The 22,871-nt window shown below is 34.7% G+C and overlaps 1 protein-coding gene across 1 annotated transcript in view; it reads left to right on the top strand.

The window, feature by feature from the left end:
* LOC144220424 (transmembrane protease serine 11C-like) overlaps positions 1-22,871 on the top strand; it is a 53,072-nt gene that overhangs the window by 28,115 nt on the left and 2,086 nt on the right. The window contains exons 6-9 of the mRNA XM_077750641.1: positions 12,940-12,978; positions 16,298-16,469; positions 17,395-17,654; positions 19,045-19,187. Coding sequence (XP_077606767.1) covers positions 12,940-12,978; positions 16,298-16,469; positions 17,395-17,654; positions 19,045-19,187 — 614 coding nt within the window. The remainder of the gene's footprint in view (positions 1-12,939; positions 12,979-16,297; positions 16,470-17,394; positions 17,655-19,044; positions 19,188-22,871) is intronic.

Genomic DNA, 22,871 nt, shown 5'->3' with positions numbered 1-22,871 from the left:
GCCCATGTAGGCTACCAGTAGACACTGCCACTCCCAGATTTAGGATGGAATAAATGCTTCAATTATTGAGATCCATGAACACTATGTTTAATTTAATATTCCAGTCATTCTTGAATTCCATGAAAAAAGACACTGTACTGCCTTCCAAGGTACTAACAATCAGTATTTATGGACTATATTCTTCAGTGAGAGAGAATGTTTTCTCCATCAATTCTAAACTCAAGGAGTCAAAGATTTTCAAGTTGATTGGTTAGTATAAAACCTAGAAAAACAATTAATGGCATAGTTTTCCCCTGCCCATGAAAGAATAGATTCCTTAAAAAATCTATTATAAGGCAAATTCCTTGACCTAATACCATTGACTTCAATGGGAAAAATTTATATGCATTCCCAAATCTCTGAATTTATATTCACTTATGCTTAAACACTATTAAAATAGAGATGATAACTTCAATAGTTAAAATTGGTTAACACAGCCAATTTTCTTTTATTACTTATTTTATAATAAGACTACTTCCGTGATTTTGTTATTTTATAGTTTAAAAATCAAAAAAGTACACATGATACTTAATGTTTATATAATTTAAATTTTAATGCACAAAAAATGGAAAAAAGAAAACAAGTAAAACAATGCAAATGATATTTTACTATGATGCACTTGACTATCACTGTCATAAACTATCACACCAAGAGCTAAGAAAAAAATGTAACACTAGACTAGATGTACCAACTACATAATTGCAAGAATGACCACATGGTGGCTCTCTCCTGAAAGCCCAAGAAGGAAAAATTCAAAGTCATTCCTCATAAATGTGAAGAGATGCCTCATAAGCATTTTAAATGAAATGCCTTATAAAGTTAAATGCTCGTAACTTTAATGAGCATATTTAAAAATAATAATCATTTCTACAAAAAATGCCCTGTATATACTGGTACCCTTAATTATCTATTGAATAAGTATGAAAAATATTTTAAATACTTATACTAAATCATAATTGGCTAAAGTAAGAACTCAAATTATGTGGAAGTAAGAGAAAGAATAATAACAGAACTTCATATAATAGGATGACAGTCCTGGCTCACTATTAGGAGTTTTACAAGAAGAGGAGCGAAGCTTTGGCCTCTACCACTCTGTGAGCAGCTGGATAACACTGAGATATGGATGATGATGTTCGTAAAACACACTTCTTTCATGTGACTTGATCCTGAGACAATGAATAGCTTCATTCGTACCATGCTTTAAGGAACTGAACTAACCAATCATTGTTTGATGAATCCTAGAGAACTTTTTTAAAAGCATACTATTGCCCAGCATGTCCTTTCTTAACTAAGAGACAATTTTAAGCTCTATAAACATACTTTATGAGCAAAACGTTCCTTAAAAGATTCTAACTAGTGTAAGATTACTATTCAAAATTCCTTGGAAGTAAGTCTTCTAAAAAGGCAAACCTTCTGAAGAGTTCATATTTTATCTTTTTAATAAATTACAAAAAGTATCCTTAAAATTAATTTTTTCAAAAATCTTTCTCAAACTTTCCACCTACTTTTCTGACATCACTATGGACATTCGTTAGTATACAGTGGATATTGGGGCACCTGGGTGGCTCAGGTCATGATCTCACATTTTGTGGGTTCAAGCCCCACATCAGACTCTATGCTGACAGCTCAGAGCCTGGAACCTACCTGGGATTCTGTGTCTCCCTCTCCCTCGCCTCTTCCTCACTTGTGCTCTCTCTCTCTCTCTTTCAAAAATGACTAAATGTTAAAAAAAGAAACATTAAATACATATATATATAGTTTTAATTGTATATATTATAGATATTGTAGTGCCCTCAAAGCATTTAGGGAAATGTAGGGTTATTGATGCCTTCAACAAATTATCCCAAGTTTTCAGCTCTCATATTTGTTCTTTATATTTCATTTCTTTTTCATACTTCGATATCAAGCGGAGTTCCTGCCATCACTTCTGCGTTCTCTATGTTCTTTCTTCTACCTTCTCCAAATTTATTTTAAATATTTCACAGTAACTTATACACAAAAATTAGGAAAGCAAATAGCCTTTGTTTGTTTATTTGTTTGGTGTTTTTTGAGAGAGAGCAGGGGAGGGGCAGAGAGAGAGGGAGAGAAAGAATCCCAAGCAGTCTCTACGCTGTCAGCATGGAACCCGGAACAGGGTTCCATCTCATGTACTGTAAGATTATGACCCAAGAAAAGCAAATAGCCTTTGAATGAGGGTATTTGGGGCCTCCTTAATTAATTATATAAGCTCTTGTGAGTTATTCTTTTTCTGTGACTTTCGGCTCCTCAGACACCATCATTTCCTGATTCTTGACTTTATTCCAGAGAAAATGTTGCTAAGTCTCCTGAGGAATGTGGTGCATTATTTCTGCGGGTATTTCAAAAGTTCTTCCAATAAACTGAGATATTTAATTAAAATACTATTTCTTTAAGTAATTTTAAAAGGTAACCTTGAGCTTAGAGTTTGAAATACACAATATTGAATAACACCACTATGTATTAGACACACCTGGAAAACAGACACTTCCTAACTGATGTCCAACATCATCCATTTGAGGCTGGGATAGATGTGTGTGATGATTAATTTTATGTGGCAGGATTACCGAGCCACAAGATGCTTAGTTATCTGGTTATACAGTATTTCTGGGCACATCTGTGAGGATGTTTCTGGACAATATTAGCATTTGAATTAGTGAACTAAGTAAAGCTTATTGCCTTCCCCAATGTAAGTGAGCATAATCCAACCTATTAAAGGCCTGACTAGGAGAAAAAGATAAAGGGTAAATTCTCCCTCTCTGCCTGACTGTTGAGCTAGAACAGGTTTTCTCCTGTCCTTGTATTGGGATTTACACCATTGGCAGTCTATTTCTCAGGCCTTTATATTTTAGGAACTGAACTAACCAATCATTCTTTGAACTGGAATTACACCACTGCTTTTGTGGGTGTCCATCTTTGCAGATGGAAGATCACAGGACTTCTCAGCCTCCATAACTGCCTGGGAGCTAATTCCTCCTAATACATGAATAAATGAATGAATGAACAAATACTTCTATTTCTCTAGAGAGCTCGAATATGACTTCCCAGAATACACTGCCAATCACCATCAAGCCCAAATAATCTCAAGTTTGAAATGGGCTTTCAGACAGCCTCCTTGCCTCACAAAATCCCAAGAGGCCAATTGTTCATATAGCTAGACTAATGACCTTGTCTCCCTTCAAGTTTGTTTTAGCTTTCTTTCATTTCCCAAGAACCTAAGCCTTTGAAGTCACTGCACTCACGCCCAGCTTGAGTGAGTTATAACATAATCACAATTAAGAGTGATGAGTTTTAGGTTAAATAATTCCATTTTGGAAAAAAAAGAGAGAGAGAGAAATAGAGTTCCACTTGGGGGGCACCAGGGTGGCTCAATTGGTTAAGCGTCTGACTCTTGATCTCAGCTCATGTCTTAATCTCAGGGTTATGAGTTTAAGCCCCACATTGGGCTCTACACTTGGTGTGAAGCCCACTTAAAAAAAGAAAAAAAGAGTTTAATTTTGGTGGGGCCCATTAAGATACATTAATTTATGAAAAACATAGGCTCAAAGCTTTGCTTTCTAAAATTTTGTTTGATAATACTGTGTAAAATGAGCTAGAAGGGAGAGTCGTTAAGCAGAGAGATTGGTTAGAAAATAATTAAAATGGTGTAAGTGTGAAGAACTGAAAACCAGAACTGTCATAGTTAAAATAACATTAGAAATAATGGACATATATCAAAGAGATTATATTTATGGAATTGACATAGCTGATGTGAGGCAAAACAGTGAGAGAAATTGAATACCACATCCAACTTTTAAGTCTGAGTAATTAGTGGAATGGTAACTTCATATAGAAATAGCAGACAATAGAGAAGGAGTAGAATATAGGTGATTAGCTTACATTTGAGTATTAGATAGAATAAACATCTCCAGATAAAGTTGTTTATCAGGCATTTGGAAATAAAAGATTGGTCCTCTGGAGGAAGCTTGGGTCTAAAACCATATATATGATGGTCATTCCTATAATAATGAAGTCCTAAAAAAGAATAAGATTTCAAAGACTACAAGAAGATGAGAAGAAGAAGAGTCAAAGGTAGAGTTTTGGAGAATATTTTCATTTATTAAGAAGAAAAAAAGAGGAGTAGGGATTTGAGATGATAAAAAAAATAGATAAAAAGGTATGAGAAAAGGTTTTATAAATATGCAATAAGGAATACATGACTTTACCATCCAGGAAGATAGAATAGATGTACTTTTCCCTATTCCCCCCACTAAATATACCTAAGATTTCTGGATATTATATATAAAACAAACATAATAACTGAGAGGTGACTCAGTGCCCAGCAACATGCTAATGAGTCCCACCAGTTTACTTCATATATTCTAAAATGGGAGCTGAAGAAGCCAGTGATCCAAAAATGCTCAAGAATGCAGGGAGGTGGTGGGGAAAGGCTTGCTTTCTTTAATCAGAAGACCAGGAAAGCATCAGTATAGCAAGATAAAATGTTTTTAAATAATAACTGCTCTGCTGCAGCCAAAATACCATAGGAAAAACTCTGGCTTTAGCCCAACGCATGGCAGCAAAAGCTAAGTGGTGATCCTCTATTTCTACCACTTCTGGGCTCTAATTAATATGTATAGGATTTATATGCTGAAAGCTACACAGCATTTTAATGAAATAAATCAAAGATGTAAATAAATGAAGAGAAAAATCATCTTCATGGATTGAAAGACTCAATTGTCAAGACGAAATTGAAATTGAAGATGAACTGACAATTGAAAGATGTCAATTGTCCCCAAATTGATATACAGTATTTTTTTTTTTTTTTAAAAAGTAGGAAAAATCTTTTGCATCTAGGGCTAGGTAGAGTTCATTGACTTGACATCAAAAGCATAATACAAAAAAAGGAAAATTAGTAAACTTCATCAAAGTTAAAAGTTTTGATCTGCAGAAGTCTATTAAGAGGATGAAAAATCAAGCTACAGACAGAAAAAAAATTCAAATCGCTTATCAAAGGACTAGTATCTAGAATATATAAAGAACTCTTAAAACTCAATGAAAAAACAATCAATTTAGAAAACTAGCAAAAAGTGCAAAGAGATGTTTAACTAAAAAGAATATACACATGGGAAATAAGCACATGTATAGGTGTTCACCATCATTAGCAATTAGAGAAATACAACTTAAAACTACAATGAAGGGTTCCTGGGTGGCTCAGACAGTTAAGCATTTGACTCTTAATTTTGGCTCAGATCATGATATCACAGTTTGTGGGTTCGAGCCCAGCATGGAACCCTGACAGCACAGAGCCTGTTTGGGATTCTCTCTCTCCCTCTTTCTCTGCTGCTCCCCTGCTTGTGTGTGCGTGCTCTCTCTCTCTCTTTCTCAAAATAAATAAAACTTTTTTTAAAATTACAATGAAATATTACTACACATTTGTGAAATGACTAATTTTTTTTAAATGATGTCAAAACCAAATGCTGGCAAGGATGTGGAGAAAATGAATCACTCATATAGCATTCATGGGAATGTAAAATGTACATCCATTCTGGAAAATAATCTGGTATTTTTTTAATTAAACATACAACAGCCATACAACTCATTAACGGCACTCCTAGGTATTATTATCCCAGACAGATGATGACTGTGTTCTCATAAAACTTATACATGATGTTTATAATAGCTTTATTCCTAAATGCCAAAAACTTAAAACAATCCAGATATCCTTCAAGAAGTTAAAGGTTAAACAAACTTGGGTACATCATACCATAGAATACTACTTAGCAGTAAGAACTTGGATGGATCTCTAGACAGTTACATTGAGTAAAAGAAGCCAACCCAGAAAAGTACATGCTGTATGATTGTTTAATATGAATATATGGGACATTCCTGAAATGATAAAACTATAGAAGGAGGGAACAGATTAAATAGTTACCAGGGATTAAGCAGGGAGTAGGATGGAAGTAAATAGATATGACTATAAAAAGGCAACATGACAAATTCTTGTGCTGGTGGAAATGTGCTGTATTTCAACAGCATCAAGGTCAATATTCTGGTTACGATACTGTACTAAGCTTTGAAGATATTGTCTTTACAACATCTTGCAAGATATTGGGGGAAATTGGGGAAAGAGTATTTAAACATTATTTATTACTGTATCTAAATCTGCTATTATATCATAATAAAATGTTGGATTTTTTAAAATTACATTTAAAAAACATACACATTTCTTGGGATAAGACCTCAGATGATCTGATGACTTTGGATCTTTATCTCTCATATGCCTAGATCTCTGCATCACTATTGAAACAAATTTGATATGATTTAGATGAGCCATAGCATGACTGTTTTCAAATATCTTTGAGAAGTTTGGCAATCTTTTAAGACTCTGAAAAACTAGCACTGTGGACTAACTCCTATCAAAATATGATAATGATATTTTATCTTCTATTCTAGCAACCTAAAATCTTTCCTTATTGAGGTATAATTGACATATTACATTCATTTCAGGTGTACAACAGAATGATTTAATATTTATATATATTGCCAAATGAACACAACAGTAAGTCTAGTTAACATCTATCACTGTACATATTTAGAAAAAAATTTCTTGTGATGAGAACTTTTAAGTTCTATTCTCTTAGCAAGTTTCAAATATGCAATACAGTATTTTTAACTATAGTTACCAGGGTGTACATTATATCCCCATGACTTATTTATTTTTTATAACTGGAAATAATCCCTTTTTGACTCTCTTCATCCATTTAGCTCACCTCTCCACACCCCACAGTGATCAAATAGCAGATCCTTGCATTCTTGGAATAAATTCCACTTGATCTTTTAATGCATTGGTGAATTCAGTTTGCTAATATTTTAGTGAAGATTTTTGCATCTTTGTTCATAAGGTTTTTTTTTTAATATGACACCTTTGATTTTAGTATCAGGGTAACACTGGCTTCATGACATGAGTTTGGGAGTGTTCCCTCTTATTCTATTTTTTGAAAAGTCTGAAAATAATTAGTATTAATTCCTCTGTGAATGTTTGATAGAATTCACCAGTGAAACCATCTGGTCCTGGCCTTTTTGGAGAGCTTTTTGATTACTGATTCAATCCCCTTAGCAGTAATCAGTCTGTTCAGATTTTCTATTTCTTCATGGTTCAGTCTTGGTAGGTTGTACATTTCCAGGAATTTATCTATTCTTTCTAAGTTGTCAAATTTGTTGGCATTATAATTATTCATAGTAGCTTCTTATGATTCTCTATTTCTGGGGTATCAGTTGTAATGTCTCCTCTTTTATTTCTGCTTTTATTTATTTGAATCTTATCTTTTTTTTCTTGTGAGTTTAATTAAAGATTTGTCAATTTTGTTTATCTTTTCAAAGAACTAGCTCTTAGATTCATCAATTTTTTCTAAATTTTTTTAATCTTATTTATTTTTGAGAGAGAGACACCATGGGAGCAGGGAGGAACAGAGAGAGAAGACAAAGAATCGGAAGCAGGCTCTAGGCTCTGAGCTGTCAGCACAGAGCCCAATGCAAGGCTCAAACTCACAAACTGTAAGTTCATGACCTGAGCTGAATTTGGATGCTTAACCACCTGGGCACCACCCAGGCACCTTATCGATTTTTTCTATATTCTTTCTATAGTCTCTATTTCACTAATTTCTTCTCTGATATTTGTTATTTCTTTCCTCCTGGTAACTTTACTATTCTTCTAGTCCCTTGAGATGCAAAATTAGGTTAATTGAGATTTTTTTCTTGATGTTGAAATCTTTTGACCTTCACCCTAATATAAAATTGTAAAGGTACTAAAACTATGAGGCCAAACCACTTTGATTCTTCTTTCATATACTGATGAATTACATATGACTCTTTCCTGCTTCCCTTAGTGCAATATACATTAAATAGCTGTAAGTATCATATACTAGATACCAGTTTTAATGTTTTTCCCCTTAAAGTGGTTTCTATTACTGATAAGTTGTACATCCAAGAGCTTTTAGCAAAGCTCATGATGTGGAATAATATCAATAAAGTACAAGAAAAGGCATTCAAAATACGAATACCTCTTTTTAAAAAAAAAAAAGAAAGAAAGAACTGTCTTTACTTAGTCTGTCAACTCAGATCAGAAAGAAATTTAAACTTAAAGATTTCAGAAATATTTTCCTAACCAGCTTTTCCATTCTTTGTACCTTCTACGTTCTTGTCTCTTATATAGAATTTCTGAAGAAACACATAAGAATCCTTTATGTTCTGAGTAAGAACAGAATAGTTGTGGTTTGTGCTTAATGACAGGTTATTTGTGCAACTTCAAAAACCATATAATTGTCATGGATTTACTCAACAGTATTGCATAAAATAAGTCTGTAAATTCTCTTAAAGTGGTCATTGGGTCAACCAACCAATGCCTGAATATTTTTATTTTTCTAGGTTTTTTCAAATATATATTTCCCAGAAGAATTTATTTTGCTGTAGAAAAATACACATAAAACAAACAACTTAAGGGGTATCTGGGTGGTTCAGTTGAGAAAGCGTCCAATTCAGCCTCATTGTTCCCAAGTTCAAACCCCGCCCTCCAACTCTGTGCTGACAGCTCAGACCCTGGAGCCTGTTTCAGATTCTGTGTCTCTTTCTCTGCTCTTCCCCACTCATGCTCTGTCTCTGTTTCTTTCTCTTTCTCAAAAATAAATAAAACATTTTAAAAAATTTAAGCAACTTAAATAAATTCCAGAGAAAAACATTTAATTCTTTCAGCATGAATAAAATATTACTAGGTGACAGTTATTTTGAAACAAAAAGTAATATATGCAAATTGGCAAGAGCAAAAGCTAAGAAATTATCTGAGAAGAAGGAGTTAAAAAGGAAAACTCCTTGGGACATCTGGGTGGCTCAGTCGGTTAAGTGTCCAACTCTTGATTTCACCTCAGGTCATGATCTCACATTGCTCCCCGAGTCAAACTCTGTACTGACAGTGCAGAGCTGGCTTGGGATTCTGACTCCATCTCTCTGCCTCTCCCCCACTCATGACCTCTCTCTCTCTCTCTCTCTCTCACCCGCTCTCAAAAATAAATAAGTAAACAAAGAAAAAAGAAGGAAAGCTTCTTGGAGAAGCCATGTCTCAAGATAGGTCTTCAAAAAAGCTACGGGCATGAACTAAAAGAAATCCATGAAGTATTCTCTGCTTGGTGTTATACCAGAGCTAAGCCATCAAAATGCAGACCTTCATAAAATGTCTCGGTACCAGGGACAACCAAGCTAGATACTTGTCAAAGTGAAAGTGCTATCCTAAATATTAACTTTCTGTCCAATGCATGTCCTCAAAAGGGTCCCTTAGAAACACAAGCATGTCATGTCAAAAGCATAAGATAGATGTTCTCACTCACATTGTCCATTGCTCATTCTATCAACATAACTGTCTAAATATACTCCCCAGTATATGTCTTGTCCTCTCTTCTTTACAGTAGTCTTTTGCACAGCTTTCAAAACTTAAAATCAACAATGGCTAAGTATAGAAGAAATATAAGATCCAAATAAGTTTGTATTTTTCATAATTAAGAAAAAAAAGAAAAACTACCACCTGCATATATAATTAGTTATTAGGCTTAATTAATTTTAAATATTTAATTAATTTTAAAAGGTTTGTTAATTTTATTAAAGGATTTTAAAAGATGTATTTATTATAAATAATTAACTCTTAATAAGATATTTTTCAAATTTTATCTTCAGAGTCAAAATGGCAAACATATTGAAGACAGGTACTATAAAAAGACTAATCCACATCACTCTGAGCAATGACAAATATATAATGTCTAACCACAGAGATAATTTTCAGTCTAATCAGAAGCACAAAGAAAAGCATTTACTGAGGTTAAATATGCAACTAGGTGACTAATCAAAACCTACAGTGAGTGAAGAATTCAGCTTTTATTCAACCACACTCCAACTCCCCTTTGTTCCTTTGCCTTTTAATTCAGACCAGTAGTATTCATGCTCCTTTGGGGGAGGGGGGGCTAGGGGTCAAGAGGTGAAAATATTATGAATGGCCTTCCAAGGTGGAAGATGATAATTCCTGTAATAAAACAATTCCAGTAGTTACCTAGCTCAGCAAGTCCATACACATTTATAATTTTAAAGTTTTCACAGAGCTAACACATGAAAATTTCTAAACATCCCATAAAATACATTCCATAAGAGAATTCAATTAATCTCTAAATCTTTAATGCTAGAACCCTAGGTAAACTATCTTAAAAGTAGGATTAGTCAATGTATTTAGCATTTGGACTCAGGTAAAGTAATAAACTCACCTGAGTAGAGTCAAAGCCCAGGATCTATGTACAATTTATATTATAAATGTATCTACTGCTACTGTAAAATTCTTCCTTATACTTTAGAATCATATAGCTTAGTTTTCATTATTATTAAGTTTCAGAGATTTTTAAGGAAGAAAATATTGACTGGATATCAGACTTTTACTAGCACATCCAAATTTTCATTTCTTTCTTTCTAACTCCAGAAAGACAAGCAAATATTAAATAATTATAGATCCAAAGCCCATTTAGAAAGTATGTAAGCATCTTTTCTAATTAATGTTCAATAATAAGGGAATTATGGCTATGTTTGATGCTGGTATTTTTAATAGTTTGACTCCTTTCCAAAAATGTTTGTCATCAGATGTTCCTAGTTCCTCTGCTAGGAAGTACTTAGTTGTTCATCTCTTCCACTACACTGCAAGTTAATTGAGGACAGGGTCCATGTCTATTGTCTTTGATTCCTGGACTATAGGAGAAGATCAGTGCACAGTTCCTTAGTTGCTTTTTAAAACTGCTTTGTCTTACTATCTATCCTTTGATGGAATCTCCTTCTAGGCAGGGGCAGTGCCATTGTTTTTTGTCACTTCCTTTAAATGTTACATTGTAAACAGAGTACCTTAAATTACAGTGGTGACTCCTTGATTCAAGCATAAATCCATAGGAGTTCCAGCCTTTGAGTGTGAGCCAAAGGACTTAAAAGAAAGGAAACACAAATAGCCACAGCACTGACTCAATCCAAGGAGTGACAGCTTAAATCACTTCCCCATTTATTTTATCTGTCTGTCTTTCACCTACCCAAGCGATAGTTATTCTATTAAGCTCTGGAATAATACATAAAAGCAAATATAAGTCAAAAACATTTCTCCCCTTTAGCAGGACATACATCAATAAAGAAACCTCAAAAAAAGAAAGTTCTGTGAAATTGAGTTCTCTAAATAATCAGTTCATAGGGTGTAGGATTTAACATTTTTCCGGTTGAGTTACTGGAGTTTAATCATTTCCCAAACTTTTAATATGTTTTTTTATATTTTACTAACCACACAAAGCTCAGAATCAAACTCTAAAAGTATCATGTCCAATAAAAATTAGCTCTGGAAGGCAGCTATTAAGGATTAGGTGGAAATGAGCCACCTTTCCATTTAAGTGGGTGTGGCTCATACCTACTCAGTCCATCTGACAGTTGAATTGGTCCTTCCTTTTTGTACAAACAAGTTAACTTTCTGGTAAAGAATTCTTTTGTCTCCTTGATTTGTTGTGCAATCTAATGTAAGAGTGTGTAACTATAATTGTCATATATAAATGGATACTCCTTCCTGGATTTATACAAATGTAATAGCATAATAAAAATGAACTTACATTGGCATTTATACTATTTAATCTATAAAGCAATTGATGATTCTTTTTTTTTTTTTGAAGAGAAACTCTTGAGTAGAAATGGCTAGTATATTTACAGTTCTCTACATCTGAAATTTGGGGCATAATTGTAATTCACTTGTTCACCCTCTCCCCGTGCACATTCATCATGAATTAAATAGGTTTGCAGTTCCCCGCAACAAAATCATCTATTGTAAATCTCATCCTAAAATACTCCTTAGATATCTAGGAATGAGTAGACAATATTAAAGTCTGTTTTATTACTAACGTATTTTTTTAATCCAAAACAGATGGGAAATGGAATGGCATACTTAATTGAGTGTTCTGAATAATCGAAACCACACAAAGGGTGTTAATTTTAAAACGATCAAAATATACCAAAATGCACTCAACACCAAAAAATATGCAGTGCATATAATAATGTGTACAGTCTCTGGTTATTAACATTATTTGTTATGCTATATAGTTATTTCAGTATCTTTTGGGTTCCCAAAAAGCAGAGTCTGAGACAGAATCACCTGTGGTATTCGATCTGAGAAAGAGCAAAGGGCAAAAAGCATAAAATAAGGAGGGAGAGTTTCCAAGATTAAGGGCAAGTCTAGCTCCATTCCATAGGTTCTTCTGAATTATATACCAGAGCTGTGCTCCTCTATGATTAACAGGGGAAGAATTTGTCCCTCAACTCCCATCTTATACCAGCTCCTACAGAGTTAACTCCTACATTTCCTACTGTCCATCTGGGAATGTCTAGTGGAGCCCTTCTGGCAGAAAGTGAGAAGCAAAGGTGCTAACTTGAGAGGGGCATGTGCCAAATTACTCCTGAGTAAGGCAGATCCGAATCTGTATGAAATCAGTCACCACATTTTGGATATGGCCAAGAGTATTTAAAGTGATACAAAGATTGATGTCGAATACATTCAGTTATCTGGTGATTTGGATTCAAGATACAGTGAAAGATCACCATTTTTAAAAATATTTTTTAGTACTTTCTAGGACCCAGACCTCTTTTTCAACTTATAATGGGGAAGTGAGAGTCTTTAGAAACAGAAGAATGAATACTAAGATTTTATTTCTCTCTATGCTAATCCATGAACACAGAAATTATATAGTCAAAACTGAATAAAATGATTGTTTACAGAATGTGTTCCCCCAAACATAATTAGTATTAATTAACATTTTTAATGTTCATAAACATGAATATTTCTTCTTTTTCTTTGACTTTTAGACATTGCAATGCCAACAGCAGAAAATCTTCTCAATACCTGTAAGTTCACTGACAAAGAATTATTTTCTAGTGAAATTTAATTCCATGGATGACAAAAAAGACCTCCATTTAACGGTCAATACAGTGTCCATAAAGATGTAATGGGAAGCCTGCTTTTAGAAACTTGTAAAAAGATGACTGTGGTTGGCCTTAAATTGACTGATATTATGGATTTTAAATGAGGAAGACATTATTACATGCCATAATGGCAGAGGGGATCTAGGGACAAGCAGTCATGATTAAGAACTTAGGACCTAAAACCAGCTACACATCAGTGTTGAGCCCCAGATCTAACACTTCCCAGCTGGAGGAATTTACACAGACTATTTAATTTCTCAAACCTTCAGTTCTAAGTTGTTGCAATGATAAAAGAAGGCAACACAAGTACTTACAAAAGTATACAGTTCATAATAAGCACTCAGTAGATTTCAGCTATCTGTATTTTTTTATTCTGCCTATAAAAACTGTAGGCCTAGGAACTCACTGGAATTCTGATGACACAAGCCAAGTTTATTTAGTGTGCTGAAACGTACAAGCAAGCAGCTCCCTGCCCGCCAAGGCATTCTCCCAACAACTCCCCAGGGAAATCTAATCCTCAGGGTTGCCGGAACAAGTAGCAGGCTGTCAGAGGAGCACTGCTCTTATCTGGGCACTGAGACGAATTTGGACACCTGCAAATTGCCTTCCGGAGCCAAGCAACACCAACATCATTGGCCCTTACTACGTTTCAGTCACAGCATAGTTATTTCTGAGCAACCTGGACAAAACTTAAACATAAAACTTTATTAGATTATTTTTCTTTCTGATACATATTTAACTGGACAACCCTCAAGGAACTTAATAAAACATTTTAGGAGTCCCTGGGTGGCTCAGTTGAACACCCAACTCAATTTTGGCTCAAGTCGTGATCTCAGGGTTGTAGGATTGAACCCCACATCAAACCCCATGTTGGGCTCTGCACTAAGCATGGAGCCTGTTTAAGATTCTCTCTTTCTCTCCTCTCCCTCTCTCCTCTGCCTCCAGTCCCACTCTCTCTCTATTTCTAAACTAAAAAAAATTTTTTGAAGACGTTTTTAAGTCAATATTTCCAGTTAAAAATTTTAGTACTGATACAATCAAAATCCACAATGAAAAAGTTGTCGGGTTGATAGTAAAGAGGTATACAAGACAGGAATAAAATCAGTAGTAGGCAAGAGATTGGCCAATTTGTATTCCCTCTAGCCAGAACATTAAGCAATGATCCAGATCAGTATTCTGAATTTTACTTGGTCTATCTGAGGTTTTAATTGTATTTTAAATAAATAGTGAGATGGGGAAAGGGTGGTGAGAAAAGTAAAACAGGGTTGAAGAAAGAATATGGTTTGGTACGTGACAAAGTATATTAAAGTACAGTAACAAATGGGATGCAAGTAGGGAGGCTGTAAGAGCTGGGTAGGTTCTTTGATGTTTCTGAAAGTATCAGCCATCAAGTCTTCATTATATTCTTTAAATTCTTGAAGTTTACCCTATGACCTTTTGATATAACAAAAGCTCCAAGGTGCCATGTAAGATTTCAGCAGAGGTAATAACAAGGTAATGCTGCAGAGGTGACAGCCGGAAGCTTAACAGACACAACCATGAGTAAATAGGAATTCAGAATAGAAATTAGTGGACAATTATCAATTAGACTGCAATTCTGAACAAATGCACAAACAGGAAAGTAGAGTCACACCGGGGAGGTTCTCCAACCCCACAGAGGAGCATTTTTGTTTTTATATTCCTCTGAAGGAAGTTCAGTAAAAGCCAACTTCCTTTAGGAGTTGTCCAAACAGAAGGGAGGATAGGGAAGAACTATTATACCTTTCAGTTCTGGGTTATTTGTTTTGTCCTCTGTAGATTCCATGATAAGGGAGTGGAAAGAAAGGAAAAGAAAAGGGAGTTACAGTCAATGGGTCAACATGAGAGCTCATTAAAAAATAAACACAAAGGCTCTGCTTCAGCTAAGTGGTTTTTTATGAAGAGGATGCCTTAACAACTTGAGGTTTCGACTGCATCAAAGGAAACAATCTAGAATCAGAAACAATATACAAATTTAAGGAAGCGATTGATCATCTAACCTTTCCAATTAATTTAAATGTTCTCATTCTTGATAAAATTACCATTCTCTAACTCAGAGTTGCTGAATCTTAACACTATTAACATTTTGGGCAAGAATTTTTTTTCAAGAACAGCCCTGTGCATTCTAGAATTCTTAGCAGCCTCTACCGATAGATACCAGTAGTGCACCCCCCACCCCAATTAAGACAACCAAAAATATCTCCAGATATTGCCAAATTTCTCCTGGCGTTAGGAGTGGAATGCAAAAGTGTCCCTGATTGAGAACCACTGCTTTCATCTATGCGCACTGCACTGACTATGACAAGTTTTTCTCACACTCTAAGTGTTAGGAACACACCCATTACAAAAAAGGATTTTGCAGTCAAATATTTTTATTTCAAGATGTCCTATGGGTTACATGACGTACACTTCATTTCCATATACNTTTAAATATATGGTTCCTGCCCTCTAAAACATATGTTAATAAGACTGACAATCTCTAGTAAAAGATACAATAAATTGTTAAGGAAAAATCTCAGTGCTTTAGTGGGAGTAACATGACTTAGTCAAGAGAATCAGAGAGAGAGACAGAACAATAGTGAAGTTGTACTATTACTGCAGATTTGCTTTAAACAGTTGAAGAGTCTAGCTATTTCTCTGGATCTAAATTGACACTAGAGCATAGTTCTGCTTCAGAGAAGCATATCGCTTTGAGAAGGAGTTGGATATCTTCATGTGTTATTCCTTTAAGCCAGATATTGTGTATTGTAACTTGAATGCTAACACATTTCTGTCTACTCTGTCTCTTGTCAATCACCCATTGGCATTCATAGCCATTCACTCTTTTCTTATAAAGTTTCGGAGCAATCACTGCGTTAAACAACTGCTCACAAAATTACAAGGCACATATTTCCTATACAACTTAGTAACTGGTTTTTTATTATTATCTTCCAAATTCAAACACTTCATTTTGCCTGCTTCTTGTAACAGAGCATACCAAGGTCATGCAGACACACAGAGAGTTGTGTGAGTAATGAGGATGGGGGAGGAAGATGTCAATCTATTTTGACTGAATTCTCAGAAAATCTCATATCAGCAGTTAGTCCTAACCTCTCCAAGACTATGGGCTTTTCCTCAGTTAACAGTTAATAGTGACATGTATTATGAGAGTTTGTTTACTATAGCAATGCATACAAAAGCAATATCAGTATCATTATTTGCTAACTAACTCCATTTTGAGCAGGTTGTGGACAACGAACAATAACTCCTTCTGGCAACAAGATAGCAGGGGGCAAGGATGCCCAAGAAGGGGAATGGCCCTGGCAAGCTAGCCTTCAACAGAACAGTGTCCACCGATGTGGAGCCACTCTGATTAGTAACAGCTGGCTTGTCACTGCTGCTCACTGTTTTTTAAAGTAAGTTCTGGACGACATAAAGGCTCAAAGCACCTCACGCACCTGAAAGTCTGAGATACATATCTTTCAAGAATATGGTCACACAATTATGCCTCCAGCTATTCAATATTGTGAAGTATGCTCTCAAAATTACGCAATGAATTATCAGTTTTTAAAAAAAGATATATTCAGGCTAAAGCAGGAATTGTCAAGAGTGGCACTATTATATTTGGTCCAAATGATTCTTAGTTTTGGGGAGGGGGCTATCCTGTGCATTGTAGAATATTTAGCAGCATCCCTGGCTCCCACGCACCAAATGCCTGTAGCATAACCCCAGGATTGAAAACCAAAAATGTCTTCAGTTATTACTAAATGTCTCCTGAAGGACAAAATAGCCCTAGATTGAGAATGACTAAGCTACACTTAATCAATTTTGTAAAGAAACTATAAATCCTAAACCGAACATTGTTCTTATATTTATTTCTCTTCATTATTTCCTTTGGTCTTATTTATTTAATCATAAGTATTTGAATTCATCCTGCATCTTCCCATATATATTATAGGCCTATCTGAAATTATTATTTCTTTAAAGGATATTTTATCGCACCAAAAATTTGCTTTGTTTTTTCTCTTTTGTTTGATGTTTAATTTTACTAATTTCTATTGGCTTTATGTAGCACTAATTGGTTTTATTTTTAAATAAAAATCCCTCTTAAACTTGAGACTTTATTGAATTTATTTGAACAAACTTGAGAAGTTTATTGAATTACTCAAAGTCATTCATGTTATTATTTTTGTGATTCTCCAACACATAGCTTTACTTTTGTATGTTTATATGCATTATGGGTATTCAATACATATCTAATTGTTTTAAAACATGTAAGATATTAATTCCCACAACTCTGAAATTCAGGACACTTAATAAATAAATCTGTTTTTTTTTTAGGGCCAGGGATCCCAAAGAATGGAATGTTAGTTTTGGTCTTCTTTTAAGTGATCCACAAACACAGCGAAGTATCAAGGATATTATAATTCATGAAAACTACCATTACCCCGCACATGATAATGACATTGCTGTTGTGCATCTGTCCTCACCAGTATTATATACAAGCAACATCCGAAGAGCATGTCTTCCAGAAGCTACTTATACATTCCCACCCAATTCAGATGTGGTGGTTACTGGATGGGGAACATTCAAGTCTGATGGTGAGTTCCTAACCTTCCTCCATTACATGGTTTAAGTTTTAGGAATTAAAAAAAATACTCTGAATCACAACTAAATCTGAGATATATTTTCTCTGGATCATTTTAAAGAGGATAATGTAAAGAAGGATAATGTAAAGGATTAAAGAAATCAAGTAATTTGTCTAAACTCACATAGGCATTAAGTGGTAGAACTCAGATTTAAACAGAGGAGATTGGGCTGCACAGCCTATATTCCGAATGCTACACTAAGCTACCTTTCTTTAGACTTAATATGCTTGAAAATTATCGTCAACCACATTCATATAGAAACTACAATTTCCTAGAGCTTTTGCCATAATTTCCCTTAACAATACAGAAATGCATTATTGAATAAGTAATTCATTTTCTTCCATTTTATTCATTCATTCATTCATTCAATAAATATTTATCTTGATTACCACCTTTATGGCAAATACTGTCTAAGTGGTTTGGAAATATTAACCTATAAAATAGACAAATATTTCTGCCCTCATAAGGCTTACATTTTTAGTAAAAGAAGACAATAATCACAAAATACAAAAAATAAGTAGATTACACAGCATGTTTTATACAGGTAAGTACCAAAGCAAAACAAACAAACAAACAAACAAGACTACAGAGGTTTAGGCATTTTTCATGGGAGAAATGAATAGCCCTATGTGACAGGGCAATACTTGAGCAAAAATCATTTAAATATATGCATCCCCATGACCTTAGTTATGTAAAGATTTAGTGGCTATTAATGTTCATAAATGCATTGGAAAGAAGAAAAAAATAATAATTCTGAGGCTCAGAATTACAGTAACAGCAGAAAATCTTAAAATGATTATAAAATATAAGTTTTTGGAATATGAAGTTTTATTTTGTTTTCTGAGACATAGAAATAATAAATATAAAATTCCAAAACAATTCAAAGGGAAAAAATCCCATCACACGTGGGATCCCATACACAAGTATTTCTAAACATGGTCTTTTTTAAATGTTTATTTATTTTTGAGAGAGAAAGAAAGAGAGTGCAAGCAGGGGTGGGGCAGAGAGAAGAGGGAGACACAGAATCCGAAGCAAGCTCTAGGCTCTAAGTTGTCAGCACAGAGCCTCACGCGGGGCTCAAACCCATAAACAAACCATGAGATCATGACCTGAGCTAAAGTCAGATGCTCAACCAACTAAGCCACCCAGGCCCCCCCAAATGTGGTCATTTTTAACAATAGCTTGGTATGTTCATAGCATTACACTGTGAAAAGAGACAAAAGCTTAATTAAAACATGTTTTACATTGATTTGGAAATTGTACATGGTGGTAGTTATAAATAAATCTAGCCAGAGACATTAATATTGTGGTTAGCAAAAATTATACACTTTTCTTCCTTTAGGAACAAGTCCTAATATACTCCAAAAAGGACTAGTGAAGATCATAGATAACAAAACCTGCAACAGTGAAGAGGTATATGGTGGTGTGATCACACCTGGAATGTTGTGTGCTGGGTTCCTGGAAGGAAGAGTGGATGCCTGTCAGGTAAATCTCCCTATTCCATTTTCAGGATTTTTTTTCCTGTGTATTTTAATTCCAATTGATTTGTTCAATTTTCTCAAAAGATTGACAATTTTTAAAGGTTTAAGTTTGTTTTGTAGCCGGAGTAATTAATTAGAATTATATTGCCATCTGACAGGCCTTATTAAAATACTAAAGAGTTAAGTCTCTCTTATGGTTATAAGAAGCTAGGAATAAGTGTGGGGAAGATACTAAATTTGGAATAAGCAGGAAAGAGGTGAAGGGAATATTGGTAACTTTAGCTGGATTGACCCTCTTTCACTGAGGAAACACTCAACTGAGTCCAACACCAAACCTAATAATCATGGAGCTTTCTTAATTTAGGGTGGCTCCAACACCCTAAATATTTTATTGATTTAACAATGTTTATATAGCATCTGCATGTGTTAGCCACTCTTTACAATGGTTAAAGCTCTTTATAAATGTAAATTTCTTCAAGTTATGACAATTCTGTGGTGTATGCTTATGCTATTATAAGCTCTATTTCTCAGGTGAAGGGACTGAGACAAAGAAACCAAGTAATTTGTCTAAATTCACACAGGCATCAAGGGGTAGAACCCAGATTTAAACAAAGGAGATTGGGCTACACAGCCTATATTCTGAATGCTACACTAAGCTGCCTTTCCTTATGTTTAATATGCTTCAAACACCTCTAATGCTGTTTATAAGCAATAGTACCAGAGTTAACAAAAGTACTACTCTAGTTATCTAGGTGGGCAGAATCAGGTGTAAATCCAGGAAAACCCTTATTTCATTCATTCATTTCTATGGACTACACTGTCCCATACTCTGTGCTAGGTGCAAGATAGTTAAATGTGAATAAAGCATTATTCATGCACTCTAGGAGCTACAAGATATACAAACAAGTACTTGCAATACATAATTGTCATCTCTCAGTACAGAGATTCCCATATTTCCTACTCTCACATTAACTCTATTCTTCAAAGTTATGACAAGCTTAAATCTTGGATTCTCTCCATTTTCTCTCAGTCCATCACCGATGACTCTCTTATAATCTTATGCAGCCTAGAGGTTTTATTATTTCAACCTCTCCATTGTCCACCCTCAGTGACTTCACCGTCTCCTACTTCCCCACACCCATGCTAATAATCTCCAGCCACAGAGCAATATGACTATTTTATTGGCTCCTATATGTGAGCTCCTGAGCACAACTAGAAGAAATCTTGCAACCTTGTAAACTGGTGTCATATAATCACAGCTTAGTCCTTACCACATTATAGAACTATTGAATGCATCCTTCATATATATATATATATATATATATATACATATCCTATATAAGCAATATTTTATTACATTGTTTGAATGTGTCCATATATGCTCTTGTATTCCTTAACATATGACATTTCCTCATACTAACTAGAAAAAAAAAGAATAAATCATGAGAACTCCTTTAATTTCTTTTCTATATGATAAATTTATATTTGTTCCTATCCTCTCCTCCTAGGCTCAGTATGAATAAATTTCTTCTACTCTTCAAAGCTAATCTTTTGCCTATATTCTTCATCCACTCTCTATCTACACAGGTATTCATACTTTACATTAATTTGAACTTTCTTCCATGTTTTCCAAACTATCCCACTCCAACAATATTCTACAAATATTATCATATCTCTCCTTTAATACATCCTACTCTTTCTTTTTCTGTTCTTGGTCAAACCTCTAAAGAATAGTCTACCATCATTGTTCCATATTCTCAATTTAATCATTCTCGGAGCCACTGCTTGCAGGCTTTTGACTTAACAGTCCAGTAGCCAAGATTACTAATGATGGTCTAATTGCTACATTCAATGCATGCATAGTGGACGATGGGCTAGAAGCAAGTGACCAAGAGATAGTATGATCTATTAAAATATTTTGCCTGAGAAAGGTAAAGAGAGCTTCAACTAAGACACAGTAAGAATGAAGAGGCACTAAGACAGTTAGATGGACAAGACTGTGGGCCTGATTAGAAGTGAGGAAGAATGAGGGAACATGGGTGGCTCAGTCGGGTAAGGGTCTGACTCTTGATCTCAGTTCGGGTCTGATCTCAGGATCGTGAGTTTGAATTCTGCATTGGGCTCCACACCGGGCATGGAGCCTACTTAAAACATCATCATCAACAAAAACAAACTACAGGATGACTGCTATTCAATTCTATTTGCTTATGGGTCAGCAGTGCAACCCCATCTATTTCTTAGTTTCTCTGAACTTTCTGTAAAATCTGCTATACAAAGGCTCTGTATGAAAAGTTTGTTGTTTGTGTGTAAAAAAAAAAAAAAAAACAGGGAAGAATAGGGAAAAGAAGGAATACATACTAAATTCCATACTTCTCCTTGAGCAAAGGGAGAGAAGATACAGGAGAAAAAGCAGGTTTGTGGAGGATGAGAATTTGGGGAATGCTAAATTTGAGGTGCCTGTGGAATAACCAGACATATATGTCCAATGTGCCATTAGAAATAAAAACCCTGGGCTCAAGAAAGAGTTCTGGCTGTACATATATACCTGAAAGTTATTGTCATCATGGTGGCAATTAAATTCATGAGCACAGATACAATTGCTCAAGTAATGTATATAAAATAAGAAGCACCTAAGATTTAGAATTTAGGCATAAATGCTCCTAAGAAGCTAACAGTAAGAGATAAGGAAAACCAGGGGAAAAACAAAAACAATAAAAATTGGTGTCACAGGAGTCCAGGGAACAGAACAAAAGGGAATAGTCAATAGTGACAAGTTCCATAGAGTAAGATAAATGCTGGAAATAGTGTATCAACTTTAACAGTTGTTTATTGGCAAAATTTAGAAGGTTCATTTGTGGAAAGAAAAACCATTTAAAGGAAAGTTGAAAATAAGACAAGAAAATGGAAATTTCCGTATAGACTACTACTTCAAGCCACTTAGCTATGAAAGGAAGATAATTAGGGCAATGGAAGAGATCTTAAGATCCAGAAAGGCTGTCATTTTTTTCAGTTGGGCAAAACTGAAAAAATAAAGTGTATATACCTGGTGGGGAAAGACTGGAGGAAAGGAAGATGTTATTAGGAAAAACAAACAAGAAAAGAGAAGATTATTGATAGAACAGTGTCCTTGATCCAGAGAACAGATGGAGGGATTAGCCTGAGAAAGAACTAAATATCCCCATTTATCACACAATGATAGTAAATACAGATGTGGACTGCTGCAGGTGAGCTAGGAAGTCAAAAGAGACAAGGACAAGAAATGGAGAGATTGCAATCTATTATTCTCCACTTTATGAATTTGAAACCAACAGATTAGGTTCAGAGTGCGGGAACCTGATTTTTAAAAATTGTAAAATAAGCCTTATGTACTGTTGGTAGGAATGTAGAATGGTGCAGCCTCTATGGAAAACAACATGGTAGGTCCTCAAAAAATTAAAAATAGATTACTATATGATCCATTAATTCCATTTCTGTGTATATACTCAAAAGAATTGAAAGCAAGGACATAGAGATTTGTACATTTAATTCCTAGCAGCATTATTTACAATAGCCAAAAGATGGAAGCAACCCAAGTGCTCATTGTTGGAAAAGTGGATAAACAAAATGTAGCATATATATAAAATAGAGTATTACTCAGTCTTAAAAAGGAAGTGAATGCTGACATATGCTACAACATGAACAAAACTTG

The sequence above is a fragment of the Crocuta crocuta genome, unplaced genomic scaffold (genome assembly GCF_008692635.1).
Source record: "Crocuta crocuta isolate KB4526 unplaced genomic scaffold, BGI_CrCroc_1.0 scaffold1, whole genome shotgun sequence".
Classification (NCBI taxonomy): domain Eukaryota; kingdom Metazoa; phylum Chordata; class Mammalia; order Carnivora; family Hyaenidae; genus Crocuta; species Crocuta crocuta.
Note: the sequence above shows the minus strand (reverse complement) of the source record. Positions and strands in the feature narration are given on the sequence as shown.